General features: G+C 42.7%; 1 protein-coding gene across 5 annotated transcripts in view; it reads left to right on the forward strand.

The window, feature by feature from the left end:
• klf8 (Kruppel like factor 8) overlaps nucleotides 1-21843 on the forward strand; it is a 194958-nt gene that overhangs the window by 115998 nt on the left and 57117 nt on the right. For all 5 annotated transcript variants that reach the window (XM_067996980.1, XM_067996978.1, XM_067996979.1 and 2 more), the window contains 3 exons: nucleotides 709-1276; nucleotides 17888-18026; nucleotides 18861-18914. In XM_067996980.1, the coding sequence (XP_067853081.1) occupies nucleotides 709-1276; nucleotides 17888-18026; nucleotides 18861-18914 (761 nt within the window). The remainder of the gene's footprint in view (nucleotides 1-708; nucleotides 1277-17887; nucleotides 18027-18860; nucleotides 18915-21843) is intronic.

Genomic DNA, 21843 nt, shown 5'->3' on the forward strand with positions numbered 1-21843 from the left:
TGAGGAACTGGTCTCTGCAGATCTGCTGGGCCACTTTCATATAGAAAGAAAGACTTGCATTTACTGCCAAAGAAGTAGTTTTGAAGTAGTCTCTGTTGTAATGTAGGAATTTCCTTAGAGAGCAAATGCACAGAACCAATTGCCATGTTTGTATTGCTAAAATATCTTTTGGGTCTGCGATGCTGTCGGGGTAAGAGACTACCTCGCTTACATTATGGAATGCAGATAACGGAGAGTTTTCATGTGGTGCACTATTTACAGCATCGGCCTAGTTGAGAGCTGAATGAATTCCTACCACCCCAATCTACCCTACCCACTCGAAGCATGAGAAGACTGAGTTTTGGGAAGCCTTGTGTCTGAAACCTGTGAACTGGTTTGGAATTGGGCTGCATTACGTGACACCAACCTGGTTATAGGATTTATACATAAATCTGTGTTGCTTCAAGGGCAAAAATGTTCCTTTTCCACTCCTGTCTACCCAGCAGTACAGTAATCTTGACATTTCAAGCTTTTCTGTTCTATTGTTTGGGGATAGTACTGATGCCAAAATGTTAACATTTCTTTCAATCCATTTTTAGAGTCTCTTATATGCTTGAAGTCAATGGCACAAATCAATAAATTGCACCCATTGTAATGTGACTGAACTATATTATAAATGTAAAGTTTTACATTTGAATATTTTTAAAAAATCTTCTTCTTTCTTAACAGTCAGTCCAAGCTTCTGAATACGTGCGAATGGAAGCTGTCCCTATGTTGATAAATAATGTGAAAATGGAATCGTCTATGCTGCTTAGTGATCTAAAAACAGACGCACCAGTGTTACTAAGCAACATTAAAATGGAACCGCCAGAGGAGCTACTTTCAAACGATGATAACCAGCCACAGACAGAACCCGTTGATTTGTCCTTAAACAAATCTAGGACCTCACCAGTAGCGCCATTGGTTTCATCGTCGCTTCCAGTTATAACAGCAGTCTCTTCATATTCTTCTTCGGACTTCTTATCTGGGGGACCAGTCAATGTTACTTCAGCCATCCCAGCAGTATTATCACCAGGCTCCATCTTGGCCTCGTCCCAAGGGGTTGGAGGCCAGCAGATTCTGCACGTTATACATACTGTGCCATCAATCAATTTACCCAGCAAAATGGGAAACCTCCAGCACATACCTGTGGTTGTCCAGTCATTGCCCGTGGTCTACACGACAGTGCAGTCAGATGGTGTAACGTCATCGATCACTGTCCCTCTTATAGGGGATGATGGAAAAAGTGAAGGCGCAGGTGAGGAATTTGATTAGAACTAGCCTGTAATATTTTCTGTAATGAAGTTGTGTTTTGTTGCAATTCTATATCTTCTGCTTATTGAGTGACCATATTAATTTAGTAATTGGTTATTTTTCCTTATGCAGAGTCATGTGACCCTGCTGTGATTGGCTAGCCTTGAGGCATTAATCAGTCAGCTGGAGATTTAGGTAAAACTCACCAACACATGACTACACATTTAGGTAAAACTGGAAGTTGCTGTGTGTATTTAAGAAATATTGGAAATCAGCCCATTCAATTTATAGGAAACCATTCCATTTGTGGAAATTGTCGTGTTTTTGTGGTATTTCACTGCAGAACTTCCAACTTAAAAGGAAAAGAGGTAGCGCAGTCACTCGTCATTTTTGTTGCAGTGACAGTCAAACATAAGTGGTTGATGCGCTTTCATTTTTGTTTGCTGAATATTCTCTGAAGTATATTGTGCCCCTCTAAGCCTGATATCGAATATAAGCATTGTAGTACACTTTTTGTTCAATTCATTGTAAAAAGTATTTCAATAGATGTTCCTTAAACTGCTCAGAGCTGACGACTTAAAAATACATCAGTTTCATTGTATTAACACTGCAGTATATTTTTTTGACAATAGTATAGGAATATTTATCCTACGTATTCAAGGCAGTTACCTGACCTGTATTAGTTGTTGTTGTAGATACATCCATTACACAACCGTTGCAATTGTGTGCTTGAGAAAGCAACTTATTTCAACAAAATATTTTGGTGGTGCTCTTAGCACTATATAAAGTAAATGCCATGTCCTGATTTTTTTCTATCAATTTATTAAGATAGATCTTTAAACTGTGATGATGAAAGTTTTTGAGTAATCCTGTTAAAGGAAACGGTCTCCCTCTGATCACTGGCCAATGAAAGATTAGTGTTACTTCCCTGATGGCTCAGCAGATTTTTCCAGTCAATAGTGAAGCCGTATAGACTGAGATGGTTCCAGCTTCAATTAATCCCAGGCTGTGCTGTTTGCTAATTTCAGCAACTGTGTTGGTAAGTTGTTACGATTGGCCTCCATGTCCTGAATTAGAGAAAGGAAAAATTGGTCAGGGTTCCTGTCAGGTGACAGCAGGATTGGGATTGATAATGGTTGAATATCCTGCTCAATTTTCTCTGTCAAGACTCACTCACAAAGAATTTGAATTCAGTTTATAAAAATCTGGTAATAAAAAGCCAGTATCAGTAAAAGTGACCATGAAGCTGTCGGATTATCGTTAAAACCCAACCAGCTCGTTAATTTCCTTTTAAGGTAGGAAACCCGCTGTCCTAACCCAGTCTGGCCTATATGTGACTCCAGTCCCACACCAACGTGGTTGACGCTAACTGTCCTCTGAAGTGGCCTAGCAAGCCATTCGGTTGTATCAAAACCAGCTACCAGTGGTTCAAGTAGAAGACTCAGCACCACCTTCTCAGGGCAGCTAGGGATGGGCAATAAATGCCAGCCTTTCCAGTGACACACCCATCCCAAGAATGAATAATAAAAAAAAATTGGGCATGGTGCCAGTTGTTACCTGTCTCTTGTGGAACCATATCCCAATAAAGAGTTGGTGCATTCAAGGAGGGAGGGGAGAAAGTTGATAAACTTGCAAAAATCCATCACTTACTCGCTTCATAATATGCACCAGTTGGAACTAACTAATTCATTATGGCCACCAATCAGTGCCATGCCTGGAAAACGATCCTCCAATATAGTTGTGCTAGTTACACCTGTACAGCTTGAAACCTGGATGTTAATAAAAAGGCCATTAACAAGTTGTTGAGGCCTAATGTTTCTGTTTCTAGGGCTTTGAACCTAATTTTTCAAAATGTGCCTATTGGCTCCCTGAAATTGTTTACTTGCCAAGCCAAATGTTTAGTAGCTTGTTCCAATTTTGGGTGTCACAGGAGCCAAATTATAGTTTTTTTTATATAAACAGCAAAAAGAAATTGGAAAACGGTATTTTTATAACACAGATTCAACAATTACATGACTTTCATGCTGTGATCTTTATTTTCCCTTCCCCATTTGGTTTTCTCCTTGCTGGTTGTTCTCTGGCACCTTTGCTTAGAGTAGGTAGCTTGATCCTAGACTACGAGAAATTCTGTATCTGTTTAATTTATGTGTGGAGTCATGTATAGCGTGTTGTAGGTCTGTAAGTGAAGGAGCCAAAGCCATCTGGATGAGAGGTTTTAGGTGTATTGGAGACCAAAATGGCAACTGTTGAGTTTTGTCATCAAAATTACAGGTGTAAGGGTGAATTTTATAAACATAGAGAGGTAAGGAGAAGAGTAAGGCTAATGGACACTGGGCTAGAAAGTGAGATGGAATGATATGAATACCTCCAGCAGGAAGAAGTGCAGAGACCAGATCAGTGTGCGATGGAACAATTTTGTGGATGTCCTGCTGACTTCATTCTATTTTGAAAGCCCAGCTGGCTTGTCAATATATTTTTACAAAGGCTGTACCTATTTTTTTTAGAAATTCACATTGTAATTATTGTAAGTATAGTAATTTTACAAAGCTTTGTAGCCATTTTAAAATAACGCACCTTCATTTCTATTTCAAGATGTTTTTGAGTTGTAATTGCTGGGAGTTATCCCTACTTGCAAACTACAATATGCTTAAATACGGGTGTGTGTTTCTTTATGGTGGTAATGGGTACAGCTGCAGTGGGCTAGGGAATGTGTTATAATTATAGTTAGTCAGTTACTATAATACTTAAGTTCATTTTTTTAAATTTCAGATTTATATTTTGGGCAGAAACAACCGTGCAGTACACTGTACTGATATGTACTACTCATGGTCTATTTAATGAATCCTGAGCTGCAAGCTCAGATATACACTGACATATAGTTGGCCTTAATACCCCTGGATCACTGTGGGTGGGGGAAAAAAATGGCCAGGGTTTCTGCTCTTGATTGCTAGCTAGGGATGTGTTAACTTTGGCTCAGTGGTAGCACTCTTGCCTCTGAGTCAGAAGGTCATGGGTTCAAATCCAGACCATTACAGCTTACTGCCTAAAAAAAACACATTTCCTCATGTCGCCTCTGGCTCTTTTGCCGATCACCTTAAATCTGTGTCCTCTGGTTACCGACCCGTCTGTCACTAGAAACAGTTTCTCCTTATTTACTCTGTCTAAACCAGTCATGATTTAGAACACCTCGATTAAATCTCCCCGTATCCTTCTCTGTTCTAAGGAGAACAACCCCAACTTCTCCAGTCTCCCCGCACAACTGAAGTTCCTCATCCCTGGCACCATTTTAGTAAATCTGTTCTGTACCCTCTCTATGGCCGTGACAACCTTCATAAAGAATTGAATACAGTTCTCCAGCTGAGGCCTAACCATTGCTTTACAAAGGCTTAGCATAACTTCCTTGCTTTTGTACTCTATATCTCTATTAATAAAGCCCTGGATCCCATATACTTTTTTAACAACCTTCTCAACTTGTCCTGCCACCTTCAAAGATTTGTGTATGTGCACCCCCAGGTCTCTCTGTTCCTGCACCCCCTTTCAAATTGTACCATTTAGTTTATATTGCCTCTCCTCATTCTTCCTACCAAAATGCATCACTTCACACTTCTCTGCATTAAATTTCATCTGCCATGTGTCTGCCCATTTCACCAGTCTGTCTTTGTCCTCCTGAAGTCTGTTTACTATCCTCCACATTGTTTACTACATTTCCGAGTTTAGTGTCATCTACAAACTTTGAAATTATATTCTCTATACACAAGTCCAAAGAGCAGTGGTCCTAATACTGACCCCTGGGGAACACCACTGTATACTTCCTTCCAGTCTAAAAAACAACCGTTGACCACTACTCTCTGCTTTCTGCTCTCTAGCCAATTTTGTATCCACGCTGCCACTGTCCCTTAAATCCCATGGGCATTAATTTTGTTAACAAATGCCTTTTGAAAGTCCGTATAAATCATATCAACTGCACTACCCTCATCAACTCTTTCCATTACTTCATCAAAGAACTCAATCAAGTTAGTCAAACATGATTTTCCTTTTACAAATCCATGCTGACTTTCATTTATTAGCCCATACTTTTTCAAGTGCCAATTTATTTTGTCCTGGATTATTGTCTCTAAAAGTTTCCCCACCATGGACATTAGGTTGACTGACCTGTAATTGTCAGGTTTACCCCTCTTTCCTTTTTTGAATAGGGGTGTAAAATTTGCATCCTTCAGTCTTCCGGCACAATCCCCATATCTAAGGAGGATTGGAAGATTGTGGCCAGAGCCTCTGCAATTTCCACCCTTACTTCCCTCAGTAACCTAGGATGCATCTCATCTGGACCGGGTGACTTTTCTACTTTGAGTATTGCCAATCTTTTAAGTACCTCCTCTTTATCTATTTTTATCCTGCCCAATATCGCTACTACCTCCTCCTTTACTGCTGCAATGGCAGCATCCTCTTCTCTAGTGAAGACAGATGCGGAGTATTCATTTAATACCTCAGCCATGCCCTCTGCCTCCACAAGAAGATCTCTTTTGTTCCTAACCAGTCCCACGCTTCCTGTGACTACCCTTTTACTATTTATGTATTTATAATAGATTTGTGTCTAGAAGAACAAATATGTAGGCAAATTTCTGAGTGCAAAAATAAGACGGCAATACTAGTAGGGGACTTCAACTACCCTAACATCAACTGGGATTCAAACAGTGTGAGGGGCACAGAGGGTGCAAAATTCTTGATCAATGTCCAGGCGAACTTTTTTAGCCAGTACGTGACAAGCCCAACAAGAGGGGATGCAATTCTAGATTTAGTCCTGGGAAATGAAGATGGGCAAGTGGGTGAAGTGACAGTGGGTGACCATATTGGGGATAGTGACCTCAGTTCAGTTCGTTTTAACATTATTATGGAAAAGGACAGAGTTAAATTAGGAGTAAACGTTTTAAATTGGGGGAAGACAAATTTTACAGAACCAAGAGGTGATTTGGCAGAAGTGGACTGGACACAACTACTTGAGGAGAAATCAGTGGCAAGCCAGTGGGAGACACTTAAAAAGTGAAATTGTACCGGTACAGTGCAGACACGTCCCCTCAAAGAAAAAGGGTGGCACTGCCAAATTTAGAGCCCCCTGGTTGTTTAGAAGTATACGGGGCAAAATAAAGCAGAGAAAAAAAGCTTATGACTGTCACAGAAAACTAAATACTGCAGAAAGCCAAGAGGAGTGTATAGAAAGTACAGGGATGACGTAAAAAAGGAAATAAGGAAAGCAAAGAGAGGGCATGAAAAAATATGAGCTGGTAAGATTAAAGAAAACCCAAAAATGTTTTATCAGTACATTAAGAACAAGAGGATAGCTAAGGATAGGGTGGGACCTATCAGGGATGATAAGGGTAACTTGTGTGTAGAAGCAGAGGATGCGGGTAGGGATTTAAATGAATATTTTGTCTCTGTATTCACAAAAAGGGATGATCCGGACATAGTAGTTAAAGAGGAGAGGTGTGAACTATTGGATAAGGTAAACTTAACGAGAGAGGAAGTACTAGAGGGACTGGAATCCTTGAAAGTTGATAAGTCACCAGGGCCGGATGGATCGTTTCCTAGGCTATTGAAGGAAGTTAGGGAGGAAATAGTGGATGCTCTGAGGACCATTTTCCAATCCTCACTAGATACAAGGGAGGTATCGGAGGACTGGAAGACTGCAAACGTAGTACCATTGTTTAAAAAGGGTACAAGGGAAACGCCTGTCAGTCTTACCTTGGTGGTGGGCAAACTATTGGAATCAATACTGAGAGATGGGATAAACTGTCACTTGGAAAGGCATGGTTTAATCAGGGATAGTCGGCATGGATTTGTTCAGGGAAGATCATGCCGTACAAATCTGATTGAATTCTTTGAGGAAGTGACAAGAAGGATTGATGAGGGTAGTGCAGTGGATGTTGTCTACATGGATTTTAGTAAGGCATTTGACAATGGCAGACTGGTCAGAAAGGTAAAAGCCCATGGGATACAGGGAAATGTGGTGAATTGGATCCAAAATTGGCTCAGTAACAGGAAACAAAGGGGAAAAGTTGATGGATGTCTTTGCAAATGGAAATCCGTTTCCAGTGGTGTGCCACAGGGCTCAGTGTTGGGTCCCTTGCTGTTTTGGTATATATTAATGATTTAGACTTGAATGTAGGGGGCATGATTGGCAAATTTGCAGACGACACAAAAATTGGCCGTGTCGTTGATAGTGAAGAGGATAGCTGTAGACTCCAAGAAGATATCAATGGGTTGGTGGAGTGGGCGGAAAAGTGGCAAATGGAGTTCAACCCGGAGAAGTGTGAGGTAATGCACTGAGGGAGGGCAAACAGTAAAAGGGAATATATTGAGAGGGGTAGAGGAAGTGAGAGACCTTGGAGTGCATGTGCACAGGTCCCTGAAGGTGGCAGTAAAGGTAGATAAGGTTGTAAAGAAGGCATACGGAATGCTTTGCGTTATTAGCCGAGGTATAGAATACGAAAGCAGGGATGTAATGATGGAACTGTATAAAACGCTAGTAAGGCCACAACTGGAGTATTGTGCGAAGTTCTGGTCACCACATTATAGGAAGGACGTAAATGCTCTGGAGAGAATGCAGAGAAGATTTACAAGAATGTTGCCAGGGCTTGAAAATTGCAACTACGAGGAGAGATTGGATAGGCTGGGGTTGTTTTCCTTGGAGCAGAGGAGGCTGAGGGGAGACTTGATTGAGGTGTACAAAATTATGAGGGGCCTAGATAGAGTAGACAGGAAGTACCTGTTTCCCCTAGCGGAGAGCTCAAGAACTAGAGGACACAGATTTAATCTGATTGGCGGAAGGATTAGAGGGGACACGACGAAAAACGTTTTTACCCAGAGGGTGGTGGGTGTATGGAATTCGCTGCCCGAATTGGTGGTAGAGGCAGGGACCCTCAACTCTTTTTAAAAGTACCTGGACCTGCACCTAAAGTGCTGTAAGCCGCAGGGCTATGGACCAGGTGCTGGAAGGTGGGATTAGAATGGGCACCTGGTTGTTCTTCGAGCCGGCGCGGACACGATGGGCCGAATGGCCCCCTTCTGTGCTGTACCTTTTCTATGGTTCTATGAAAGACTTTTAGGTTCCCTTTTATGTTAGCTGCTAATCTATTCTCATACTCTTTCTTTGCCCCTCGTATTCCCTTTTTTAGATTTCCTCTGTACTTTTTGTATTCAGCCTGGTTTACTGCTGTATTATGAACCTTGCATTCATCATAAGCCTCCTTTTTCTGTTTCATTTTAATCTCTATATCTTTAGTCATCTAGGGAGCTCTAGCTTTGGATCCTTTCCTTTCCCCGGATCCTTTCCTTTCCCCGTCATAGCGATGTGTCTACTCTGTACGCAAACCAACTCTCCCTTGAAGGCTTCCCATTGCTCAATTCCATTTTGCCTGCCAATCCACCTGGGCAAGATCCCTTTTTTAACTCACTGAAATTAGCCCTCCTCCAGTTTAGTATTTTCACATTTGATTGTTCCTTGTCCTTTTCCATAACTATTCTAAACTTAATGATATTATGATCACTGTTCCCCAAATGCTCCCCCACTGAAACATGCTCCACCTGCCCCACTTTATTCCCCAGAACTAGGTATATATAAATGCTCTTAATGAATGGTAATTAAACCTAGCACTTTTTTGTAGCTTCTACCCAGGGGTTAAAATGTATTCTCTCGAGAGTTTTATGCTGTTTTATTACCCTCTACGACTTTTCATTTATTGATCCAGTCCACTTTTTATTTTGTTTAGTTTTGCCTACAGTACAGATAAACTATGGCCCATCTAAAAATATTTTTTCAAAAACCCCAAATTATAATTTACTGGACCTTTTCCCATTCACTCCAATTGTATATTGTTCTTGTCAAGCATAATACTGATTTCTTAGCAATGTAATGGATGAATTACCAAGGAATGGCATTGAAATGTGTAGTGTAAAGGTTCAAAAGGGAATTATGTGTACATCTAGAGGGAAAAGATATGGAAGTATGTGGTGAGAAGGGATGAGGGGTTAATCTATAACAACAGAGAGGAGGGTTGATTTTGACTTTGGTTATCACCTGTTTTACACTATTGTACAATCAGCAGCTCGACTTACATCTCTCCGAATGTTTATTACCATTGACTTCAATGGAAATAAAAATCAGGAGACATGTAAACCGGGCTGCCAATTTGCTGTCACCCGTTTTACACTATTGCACGGTCAAAATCTATCCTTTCCTGTCCTAAAAATTCTTATCTTATGCTGGTAGATATCAATATTTAATGGTAGATATCAATATTTAAGTGTAGGTTACTGCATCAAATAATATTAGAAAAAACAATAACCTCAAGGTAGATTAGGGCTAACAGAAATCATGTCTATCCTTTCTGTTAATCTGGAGCCAAATGGCTGCTCCCTTCCCCAAAACTAACACTAAAACAATTCGACTGTTTCTGCTGACATTTATCCTAAAGCAGTAGCCAAGATAAAGAAGGGTAAAGTTGTTCCACATGCAACAGTATTGAAAAGAAGATTCTTTGAACACATTAAACAACATATTTTGATCTATTCGGCAACAACTCTAGTAATTGCTGCACCGATGTTTGAATTTAGTGCCAGAATCTTACCTCTTCGGGATGTTGGCCTCTTGGGAGAAGCGCATTAACCTGCCCTGAATTTCAATGCCCACATTAAAGGCCAACAAGAAGTCAAGGCCACTGGGTTTGGAGTTTGGAGGCAACATCTGGGTAGCAGCTAGAAGGGCAGGCAGCACAGCTCCCGAGGGATGGGTGGCAGGGTGCCAGATGTCATTGAAATCCATTGAGTGGACCTGAGGAACAGGGAGAGGCAACACTCATAGTACCACTATGGAAACAACAAGAAATGGACAGAAGAGCCCGTTGAGATGAGAAGGAAGTGCTGTCTTTTGAATGAGACGTTCAACCAAGGCCCCATATAAATCAGGAAATTAGAGGAGCATGGATAAGGGTAATGTGCAATAATCGTGGGGGACTTTAATCTTCATATAGACTGGGCAAACCAAATCGGCAAAAGTAGTTTGGAGGATGAGTTCATGGAATGCATTCGAGACAGTTTTCTAGAACAATATGTCGAGGAACCAACTAGGGAACAGGCTATTTTAGATCTAGTATTGTGCAATGAGACAGGGTTAATTAGTAATCTTATAGTTAAGGATCCTCTGGGGACGAGTGATCATAATATGATAGAATTTCACATTGAGCTTGAGAGCGATGTAGTTAAGTCCAAAACTAGAGTCGTAAATTTAAATAAAGCCAATTACATAGGTATGGGGGCGCGAGTTGGCTGAGGTAGATTGTGAAATTAGATTAAAAGATATGTCAGTAGATAAGCAATGGTGAACACTTAAAGAAATAATTCCTAATTCTCAACTAATATACATGCCCTTGAGGAGTAACAACTTCACAGGAAAAGTGATCCAGCCTTGGTTAACTAGAGAAGTTAAGGATAGTATTAGATTAAAAAAAGAGGCTGACAATATTGCCAAAAATAGTAAGCCTGAGGATTGGGAGGGTTTTAGAAATCAGCAAAGGATTACCAAGAAATTGATAAAGAGGAAGAAAATAGAACATGAGAGTAAACTAGCAAGAAATATAAAAACAGATTGTAAGAGCTTCTACAAGAATGTAAAAAGGAAGAGATTAGTGAAAGTAAATGTGGGTTCCTTAGAGGCAGAGAAAGGAGAAATTATAATGGGGAATAAGGAAATGGCAGAGACATTAAACAAATATTTTGTATCTGTCTTCACAGTAGAAGACACAAAAAACATACCAGAAATAGGGGGAACCAAGGATGTAATGAGAATGAGGAACTTAAAAGTAATTAAGATTAGTAAAGAAGAAGTACTGGAAACATTAACGGGACTAAAAGCTGATAAATCTACTGGACCTGATGGCCTACATCCTAGGGTTTTAAAAGAGGTGGCTGCAGAGATAGTGGATGCATTGGTTTTGATCTTCCAGAATTCCCTAGATTCTAGAATGGCCCCATGGATTTGAAGGTTGCAAATGTAACCCCACTATTCAAGAAAGGAAGGAGAGAGAAAACAGGGAACTATAAGCCAGTTAGCCTGACATCAGTAGTAGAGAAAATGCTAGAATCTATTACCAAGGCGTAGTAACAGGGCACTTAGAAAATCATAATATGACTAGGCAGAGTCAACACGGTTTTATGAAAGGGAAATCGTGTTTGAAGGTGTAACTAGCAAGATAGATAAGCGGGAACCAGTGGATGTAGCGTATTTGGGTTTTCAAAAGGCATTCGATAAGGTGCCACACAAGAGGTTGTTACATAAGATTAGGGCTCATGGGATTGAGGGTAATATATTAGCATGGATTGAGGATTGGTTAACGGACAGAGAAGAGAAAGTAGGAATAAACGGGTCATTTTTGGGTTGGCAGGTTGTAACTGGTGGGGTGCCACAAGGATCAGTGCTTGGGCCTCAGCTGTTTATAATATATATCAATGACTTAGATGAGGGGACCGAGTGTAATGTATCCAAGTTTGCTGATGATTCAAAGTAGGTGGGAAAGTAAGTTGTGAGGAATACGCAAAGAGGCTGCAAAGGGATATAGACATGTTAAGTGAATGGGCGAGAAGGTGGCAGATGGAGTATAGTTTGTGGAAATGTGAAATTATCCACTTTGGTAGAAAAGCAGAATATTTTTTAAAAGGTGTGAGACTAAGAAATGTTGGTAGTCAGAGGGATTTGAGTTCCTTGTACACGAATCACAGAAAGTTAACATGCAGGAACAGCAAGCAATTAGGAAGGCAAATGGCATGTTATCCTTTATTGTAAGGGGGTTGGAGTACAAGGGTAAGGAGGTCTTGCTGCAGTTATATAGGGCTCTGGTGATACCACACCTGGAGTACTGTGCGCAGTTTTGTTCTCCTTACCTAAGGAAGGATATACTTGCCTTAGAGGCAGTGCAGTGAAGGTTCACTTGATTGATTCCTGCGATGAGAAGGTTGGCCTATGTTGAGAGATTGAGTAGAATCTGAAGTACGCTGTCTGAAGTTTAGAAGAATGAGAAGTGATCTCATTGAAATGTATAAAATTCTTAGAGGGCATGACAGGGTAGCTGCTGAGTGGCTGTTTCCTCTGGCTAGAGAGTCTAGAACTAGAGGTCATTGTCTCAAGATAAGGGGTCGGCCATTTAGGACCCAGATGAGGAGGAATTTCTTCACTCAGACGGCTGTGAATCTTTGGAATTCTCTACCCCAGAGGGCTGTGGATGCTCAGTCTTTGAGTATATTCAGGACTGAGATCAATTTGATTTTTGGACACTAAGGGAATCTAGGAATATGGGGATAGGGCAGGAAAGTGGAATTGAGTTAGAAGATCAGCTATGATCTTATTGAATGGCGGAGCAGGCTCGAGGAGCATGCTCCTATTTCTTATGCTCTTATGTTCTAGGAGGCTGCAGCCGGGGACACTTGGAGATGATTCCTGGCAATCAGGAGGGGGGAGGGTCGGCGACCGGGGTTTGGGGTGGGGAGAGATCGGCCATCGCAGTAAGGGGGAGAGATCGGCCGCTGGGGTTGGAGTGGGGGGGGGGGGGGGGGGGGGGAGTTTGGCGATCGTGGCGGGGGGAGCACTCCTGCTCTTTCTGGCCCACAAGGTGTGTTGATAAAGGCTCCTGCCTCCCTTTCACTGCCGGGTTTCCCGTGCAGCAGCAGTGAATATTAAATTGGGCTTCCAATTACACTGTGGATGCCATGATATTCACCACTGTAAAAAAGGCAGTGGGCGCAAGTGTGGCGTGTCGGGGACGTGTACCCCATAGTTAAGTCTTTATCCTATCCCCCCCCCCCCCCCCCCCCCCGATACTTTCCTGCCTGTCGTGGGGGGTTAATATCGAGGCCATCATTTCCCCTCCTGCTTGTTCTGTATTCTTTCCCTCATCTTTGCTGCCAGACTGAAATGTGCTTGGGCATCAGCAGCCTGCTGCCTCATTGCTCAAGTAACTATTCTTCATGTGTGGGCTTGGACAGTGGGTGCTGGCATGCTATTCAATAAATTTATAGGTAAGAACGGATCAAACCCAAGCTGCAGATTCTATCATACGGAGAGCAAATCCTCACCATGGTTAATGGGCAGACTCATCCTCCTGAACTGCCTCATCAACAGTACGTCAGCTGAGCCAATCACTAGAGGTAGCCCACATCATCATTACAGCAACTAGCAGCTCAATGTTCAGGCAATCCTGTGCGGCTCAGGCATGGAACTGGCCCGATGCGATGGGTTGAAGTGCACTGCATCCTCACATCATCGATTACTTGGCAGTCTGATTTATGCCATTCTGCTGCAGACTGCTCTTTGGCCATAGTCTTGTGAAGAGGAATAACTGTAGAGGTTTGAATTCCACTGCATTATTGACAAGTAAAAACATTTTTAAATCTCTTGTTATTAAAATGCCTTTTTTTTTAATGTTGAAATTGTTGGTCAGAAAAGTCCCCACTATTCATGTGATGGTTGTGCCATTGGGGAGGTGGGAATTCCGACAGCTTCTTTAGCCTTTTGGTCAGGAACAGTGAGGCCAGTTGTAGCACCCTCCATCTAAAGGTGTTACCACTGTCCTGGCTGTGATCCACAAACTTGGCAAAGTCCAGGGATGAGCCTAGAATCTCCTCGTCTTATGGCTCATTACCGCATCATGTGGTGCATTGACCCAAAGAGCTGTTGGAATTGGGAGGGGGGTGGGGTAAATATATTATATCCTCTACTTTCCTCGAGACACTAATATTGGCATTGAAGGCACCAGTGGTCACTGGATAGCCTACAGAGCAGGAACCATGAAGGTCAATTCTAGTGCCTTTACTGCCATACTACTAATTCAGTAGAAAACAAAGGATTGAACCCAGGACTTTCCTGGTATGTATGGCCTTGTGCCACATCACGTGGTGCATTCACTCGCTAAGCCATTAAGGGTAGTAGAATATTTTGGTTTTCACAATGATTGATCGCCTTAGAGGACTATAGAGATTTGGAAGTGCTACTGAGATGATGAGTGAAAGAGCAGAATGAGCCTGCAGAGTTGAGAATGTCAACTGAGCATCCTGATTTTAGAGTCCATTTGTACTGATTGATTTCCTTGCACTGTTGGCCTCAGTGACTCCTCTTCCCAGGCCTTAGTCTCCATGTTATGAACACTAGCTTTCTGATAAAAATACGTCGTAAAAATCAGCAGGAGCAAATCGTAGTATTATAGTATGTTACAGCACAGAATGAGGCCATTTCGCCCATCATGCCTGTGCTGAATCTGTGAAGGAGCTATCCAATTAGTCCCACACACCCCTGCTCTTTCCCCATAGACCTGTAATGAAAGGTTTTCAAAGCTAAATATGATTCTTTTACATCGAATTGTATAGAAATTACAACACAGAAACAGGCCATCGGCCCAACTGGTCTATGCTTGTGTTTATGCTCCACACGAGCCTCCTCCCACCTTACTTTATCTGACCCTATCCTTTCTCCCTCATATACTTATCTAGCTTCCCCTTAAATGAATCTAAGCTATTCACCTCAACCACTCCATGTGGTAGCAAGTTCCACATTCTAACCACTCTCTGAGTAAAGAAGTTTCTCGTGAATTCCTTATTGGATTTATTAGCGACTATCTTATATTTATGACCCCTAGTTTTGGATTCCCCCACAAGTGGAAACATTTTCGCTACATCTACCCTATCGAAGCCCTTCATAATTTATAAAAGACCTCTATTAGGTCACGTCTCAGCCTTCTATTTTCTAGAGAAAAGAGTCCCAGCATGTTCAGTCTTTCCTGATAGTTCTAACCTCTCAGTTCTGGTATCATCCTTAAGTCTTTTTCTGCACCTTTTCCAGTGCCTCTGTATCCTTTTTGTAATATGGGGACCAGAAAGCACAGTACTTTAAGTGAAGTCTAACCAAGGTTTTATCGAAGTTTAACATAACTTCCCTGCTATTCAATTCGATTCCTCTAGAAATGAACCCCAGTGCTTTGTTTGCATTTTTTATGGCCTTGTTAACCTGTGTCACTGCTTTTAGTCACTTATGAATCTGTACCCCTGATCTCTTTGCTTCTCTACCCCATTTAGACTCTTATTTACATAAGAGCTACAACACTGGCATCTACCTGACAATGTGGAAAATTGCCCAGGTATGTCCTGTCCACAAAAAGCAGGACAAATCCAATCCGGCCAATTACCGTCCCATCAGTCTACTCTCAATCATCAGCAAAGTGATGGAAGGTGTCGTCGACAGTGCTATCAAGCGGCACTTACTCACCAATAACCTGCTCAGCGATGCTCAGTTTGGGTTCCGCCAGGACCACTCGGCTCCAGACCTCATTACAGCCTTGGTCCAAACCTGGACAAAAGAGCTGAATTCCAGAGGTGAGGTGAGAGTAACTGCCCTTGACATCATGGCAGCATTTAACTGAGTGTGGCACCAAGGAGCCCTAGTAAAATTCAAGTCAACGGGAATCAGGGGGAAAACTCTCCAGTGGTTGGAGTCATACCTAGCACAAAGGAAGATGGTAGTGGTTGTTGGAGGCCAATCATCTCAGCCCCAGGACATTGCTGCAGGAGTTCCTCAGGGCAGTGTCCTAGGCCCAAGCATCTTCAGCTGCTTCATCAATGACCTTCCCTCCATCATAAGATCAGAAATGGGGATGTTCGCTGATGATTGCATAGTGTTCAGTTCCATTCGCAACCCCTCAGATAATGAAGCAGTCTGTGCCCACATGCAGCAAGACCTGGACAACATCCAGGCTTGGGCTGATAAGTGGCAAGTAACATTCGCACCAGACAAGTGCCAGGCAATGACCATCTCCAACAAGAGAGAGTCTAACCACCTCCTCTTGACATTCAACGGCATTACCATCGCCGAATCCCCCATCAACATCCTGGGGATCACCATTGACCAGAAACTTAACTGGACCCGCCAAATAAATACTGTGGCTACAAGAGCAGATCAGAGGCTGGGTATTCTGCGGCAAGTGACTCACCTCTTGACTCCCCAAAGCCTTTCCATCATCTACCACGCACAAGTCAGGAGTGTGATGGATGCCTGGATGAGTGCAGTTCCAACAACACTCAAGAAACTCGACACCATCCAGGATAAAGCAGCCCGCTTGATTGGCACCCCATCCACCACCCTAAACATTCACTCCCTCCACCACCGGCGCACTGTGGCTGCAGTGTGTACCATTCACAGGATGCATTGCAGCAACTCTCCAAGGCTTCTTCGACAGCACCTCCCAAACCCACAACCTCTACCACCTAGAAGGACAAGGGCAGCAGGCATATGGGAACAACACCACCTGCATGTTCCCCTCCAAGTCACACACCATCCCGACTTGGAAATATACCGCCGTTCCTTCATCATCGCTGGGTCAAAACCCTGGAACTCCCTACCTAACAGCACTGTGGGAGAACCTTCACCACACGGACTGCAGCGGTTCAAGAAAGCGGCTCACCACCACCTTCTCAAGGGCAATTAGGGATGGGCAATAAATGCTAGCCTTGCCAGCGACGGCCACATCCCATGAACGAATAAAAAAATTTACATAAAATAGTGGTACTAACGGAGACAAGTATTTTCTGTTGTGAATCAAACCTGCCTACTGATATTAGCTCATTTTTCTTTCACCATTAAAATTTAATACCATAAACGGAAGGTAAAATTAACAAGAATCTTTCAGTTTGAAGAGAAAACAGCTCCTCTTGAGGAGCACTCAGCAGTTGCTCGACGACCTTATGTTCCTGTTCCAGTTCTGAATTGTACCTATCTATATGTCTACGCATGTAAAAGTTTTCTGTCTACTGTCTACCTACTACACTCCAAATGTTGCACTTCAGACATCACACTTTGAAGTGTCATGTACGAAACAGAGAGGAAGTAAGCCAGTCATTGCCTGCTGGGTTTTTCTGACCTTAGGGAGCTGTTAATCCTCAGAGAAACGATCTACCTCTGGATGTGACTTTCTACAGCAATTAGATCTTGTGGCCTTAAAGGGACAGGCAAGGTTAGACACCTCTTCACCTGAGCAGCAGAGTAATACATGGTATAATGCTCCTGTTCTTACAAAACAGCATGCTAAGAAACTTAGGAAGTGTATGGCCATGCTTACAGTGCAGGACACCATCAACCATGTAAACAGCAGGAGAGATGATGAGATAACTCAGGAAGTAGGGTTTAGGTGACTGAAAGCTTTATTTTTGAGATTTTAGGAGGAAAGGAAGGCTGAAGGAAATGAGAAATTCCACAAGTTTGAGTTACTGGGAAAAATGGGTTTGTGTTTTTAATTGTATCCATGTGATTTATATCAATTAGTGTTAATTTTACTCAGGTGGCGTGTATCAATTGGGAACTCTTGTATCCTTTTATAAGAGAGCTAATCTAGGGTGTGGTGGGGTGTAATGTGGAGCTCTGTGAATAAAGGTGTGGAAGCAACTGAAGATCAGGCTCTAGTATTCTATCCTTCACTACCTGGCTATCCAATTTGTAACAAGTGTAGTTGTCCATTACAAAGCAAACAGGCTTTGTGTCTGTATCCAGTTGCTCTTTGTTTCATTGTGTAATTGATTTTTGTTTTTGCAGTGAGAATTGATCAGAGTCCCATGTCCCCTATGGAGACTAAAACTGACAGCGAGGAAGACGACGACTCCCCGAATATATCCTTCGACAGCGTTCACGAGAGCGGTTCTGCCATTCTCAACATATCAGGGGTTATGAGAGAGTAAGTATTCAGACCCTCTACTGCTGCTGCCTTCTGTATTACTGTTGTAATTATTACAAAACACCAACTACCAGGATTGCATATGAGACCAATGCCTTCTGCTTTAGTCATGATGTGGAGATGCCGGTGATGGACTGGGGTTGACAATTGTAAACAATTTTACAACACCAAGTTATAGTCCAGCAATTTTATTTTAAATTCACAAGCTTTCAGAGATTTCCTCCTTCCTCAGGCAAATGTTTCAAGAGCTCCTTGAAGCCTACGCATTTATACATATAGAACAATACATGGTGTTTACAGACTGCCCCTGCAACTGCCCGTTGCCAAGGCAATCACCGTGTTCAGACAGAGAGGTGTCACCTGCAGAACCCCCGAATACACATTCAACAAAAAAACAAACAGGGAAAAAAAAACAGAGAAAAAAAACAGTGGTTAATGACTGTAGTGGCCCATCTCTTTAGTTGTCTGATGCTGTGTGAATTAATTGTTGTGCATTGCCACATAATCTAGCCTCTGCCATGAATTTGTACTTGCTATCAGTTGGGGATTGCATTGTGTTTACACCTATAATTCCTGTAAGAGCCATTGGTAGGGCTGTCTAACTAGAACAAGTCCAGTGGTCCACCTCACTTTGTGACCACAAGAGTAACGAACCTTCTAAATGTAACTGGCTCCTGTATGGGCACAACTTCTTCGGAACCGCAGTGATCTTGTAAGCGTATTTATTTTTGTGAGTTCCCTGGTTGCAGGATATCTGCAGTGTATTGTGTGTGCATTGGGTTGGGAACCATGATTGAAATGACTGAGCAAAGTTACTTGCTTCTATTTCCCCAGGGAAGACCCCGTGTGGCCTATTGATCCGACTCGGCTGCTGGATGATCCATATGGGTGAGTGTTTAAGGCAGGCTGTCAAGGGGATAACCAGGGTCAGTGGATGTTTCGTTGTAGCTCTCTGTTAAAATATGTTACAAACAATCATGGAGATGGCACAGTCGCACAGTTGGCAGTGGACAGTGTCTGAGTGAAGGGTAAGAATTTGGGTTTATCCCTGTGTATTCCCACATGGTGGGATTTTGGGTCGCAGCTGCAGTCGTGTACAAAGCAGAGAGCAGAAACTCTCTCACCGTAAAAGTGAGGGAGGACTGTTGGAGAACAGGTTAAAGTGGGCCACTCATCCACTTCTTGTCTCAGCAGTGAAGTGATGCATGGGGCTGTAGATTTTGAGGAGGCAATAACTGGGAAATTGTGGACAGGGGAAGAGAAGAACAAATAGAAATTATGGAGCCCAGAAAGTTTGTAAGTTCAATCCTCAGGCTGCACTGAGTTATCTGATCTCAACCAGGGCATGTGGTAGGGACACTGCTGTTGGCTGCAGCACCCCTAGATTAGAGAAGTGAAAAGCTGCCAGGGTTCTTGCTGCTGATTGCTATATAATGATCCCTACTGGAAGTCGCTGTGCACAGAAGTCGGGCGAGGACGAGAATGGGCTGGTCTGTGATGACTCTGCGGTCAGATAGACAGCTGACATTCACTGTTGAGGCTCACACAAGTAATGGCTGCTTGGAGAGGCCCTGGAGAGCAACTGCCACCCATGGAGTCATACCCGAGCAAGGAGTCAGCACCTCTGGGAGAGGAGGGAAGATCATTGCGGGGGGTAAATATGAAATAATGAGGATTCATGGGATAGTACACAATTCTCCGCAAAGTACTGCCCCTATTTTAAGAGTACGAAGCATATAGACATGTGATTTAGCAGACCTTTTTATAGATTAGCCTCACCCTACAGAGTAGTTTACTGTTTTTACCACTTATACATTTAAATATAACTCTTATGGTGATGGTGCTCAGACATTGAACTGGTCTGTGAATGACATTGCATTATTGGTGGTAGCAGTATTTTCATTACAGTGAGATCATCAGTGCAGCTTCACTGATACATTACTGACGTTGTCATGTTAGCATGATATAGTGTTCCTCCCTAGCCCAGGACCATTGCTCAGATCAACTATCTGTGCACGGAACAAGGAACGAATTTGGAACCTTATGGGCTAGTGCCACACCAGGCAGTGCATTTACCCACTGAGGCATCCAGAGAGCCATTCAATTTTCTTTTGAGTTTTTCCCTTGACTAGTTAACCCACTAGTTAACATGCAGAAGACTTGAATCACATGGATTCTTGGTAAAATCAATTTACCGGTTTCTAGCAGAATAACTGTATTGGAGTTGAGAATTTCTGAATGTCCGTGTTAAGCTGCTTCCTGCTCCATGCCATCCCTGGTACCCAAGTGGCTATTGGGGCAGAGATTCTAGGACTGATTTTTCTGAGTTCGCGCTACCTTAGGGGGGAGGCTTTCCGTTGGGAAATGGAGGGTGCACTCCCACGATTAATTTGAATGGTCAGAATATCGTAGGCAGCATGCCCGCGATTTCCTGATGCTTGGGGCTAGTGGGGGTGAGGCTCCCCACTGATAATGTGAACTCAGAATATCCTAAGGGAATTGGAATTGGATAAGGAAATTTGATAAGGAAGAATATAAAGGGATGCATGAGGATAAGGTGGGGGAATGAGATTAGATTAGAGAGCTCCAGTTGGAGAACTAGCAATAACCTGCTGCTGTGCTGTAAACCCTGTGGTTCTGTATCAGTCCTTGGCCAACAGTGTGAATGTGAGCCCATTATTTAAGAAGTACTAAATATAGAATGCTGCATCTCAAATGGCAGTCGTCATGGCAACGTATGAAGGTAGCAGTACCACAGAGTGATTATTAAACCTCTCTTTAAACAATATCCATTTTACTAATGAAATGCAATGAAACCCAGTCTAGTATGGGGCCCTCTTCAAACTAAATCATTTATCCTCAATAATGCTACAGTTTGACAGCTTGGTTTCCCATTTTTTAACATTTCTATTTCCTCACCCCCCCCCACCCCCACCCCCCAAAAAAAATGCTAGAGTATGGTTCAACGAATGCCAGCAGCTCTCTGTAACTTGGCCAAATAGCCATTCTTCATGTATGAGTTTGGACAGTCAGTACTGGGAGGTTATTGAAATGTGGGGGCATCAGAGGCAGAGCCTGACTTCCATGTGCACTTTTCAGTGGGAGAGGGTCACAGGACAGCAGTCGCAAGTGGGATCCTGGCTGATTTCTACCCCTCCTCCTTCCTAGTCCAGTGAGATCAGTCATAGCACCCACTGCCTCAATTGAAATTTGGCACCTAGCACAGACCAAGGGTTGAACTTGGGACTTTCCTGGTCTGTATAGCGCTGTAAGCCACCAAAGGAGCTAGCTGGTCTCTTGTATTTAAGATCACTTTAATGGGGCAGTACTCCCAATAAGTTCAGAAAAGTGGCTGTTCAGCACTGTCATATTAACAGTATAGAGACTCCTGACCAATTTTATTGGAGACTAAAAATGGGTGATTTGGTGTTGCGGGCAGTTTGGGCAGGGTTAGTCCAACACTGCCCTGCATCATTTTGTCACCACACCTTTGCAGAAAAAGACATGATTATAACACTGATTCCCAACTAACCTTAATTGACTTTTTGGGGTTTCCTAGAGTGAGGCTTTTCGGGCAAAGTTGGGATACAGCGGAAGGGCACCTAGGAACAGCTATCAATATCAGTTGCAGATGTCTCTGCCCTTCCAACCAAACAGGATGGTGCGGTTACCCAGAACTAACCTGCGATGAAAGGGGAAAATACATGCAACAAAACATACTGAAAATGGCCCTAAGAAAACTTGTGAAACTGAGCAAAATTAAACTAATCACAGAAATAAAGGGGAGGAACAAAAAGAATGGGAAATGCAGCCAGTG

The sequence above is a fragment of the Heptranchias perlo genome, chromosome 15, assembly GCF_035084215.1.
Source record: "Heptranchias perlo isolate sHepPer1 chromosome 15, sHepPer1.hap1, whole genome shotgun sequence".
Lineage (NCBI taxonomy): Eukaryota > Metazoa > Chordata > Chondrichthyes > Hexanchiformes > Hexanchidae > Heptranchias > Heptranchias perlo.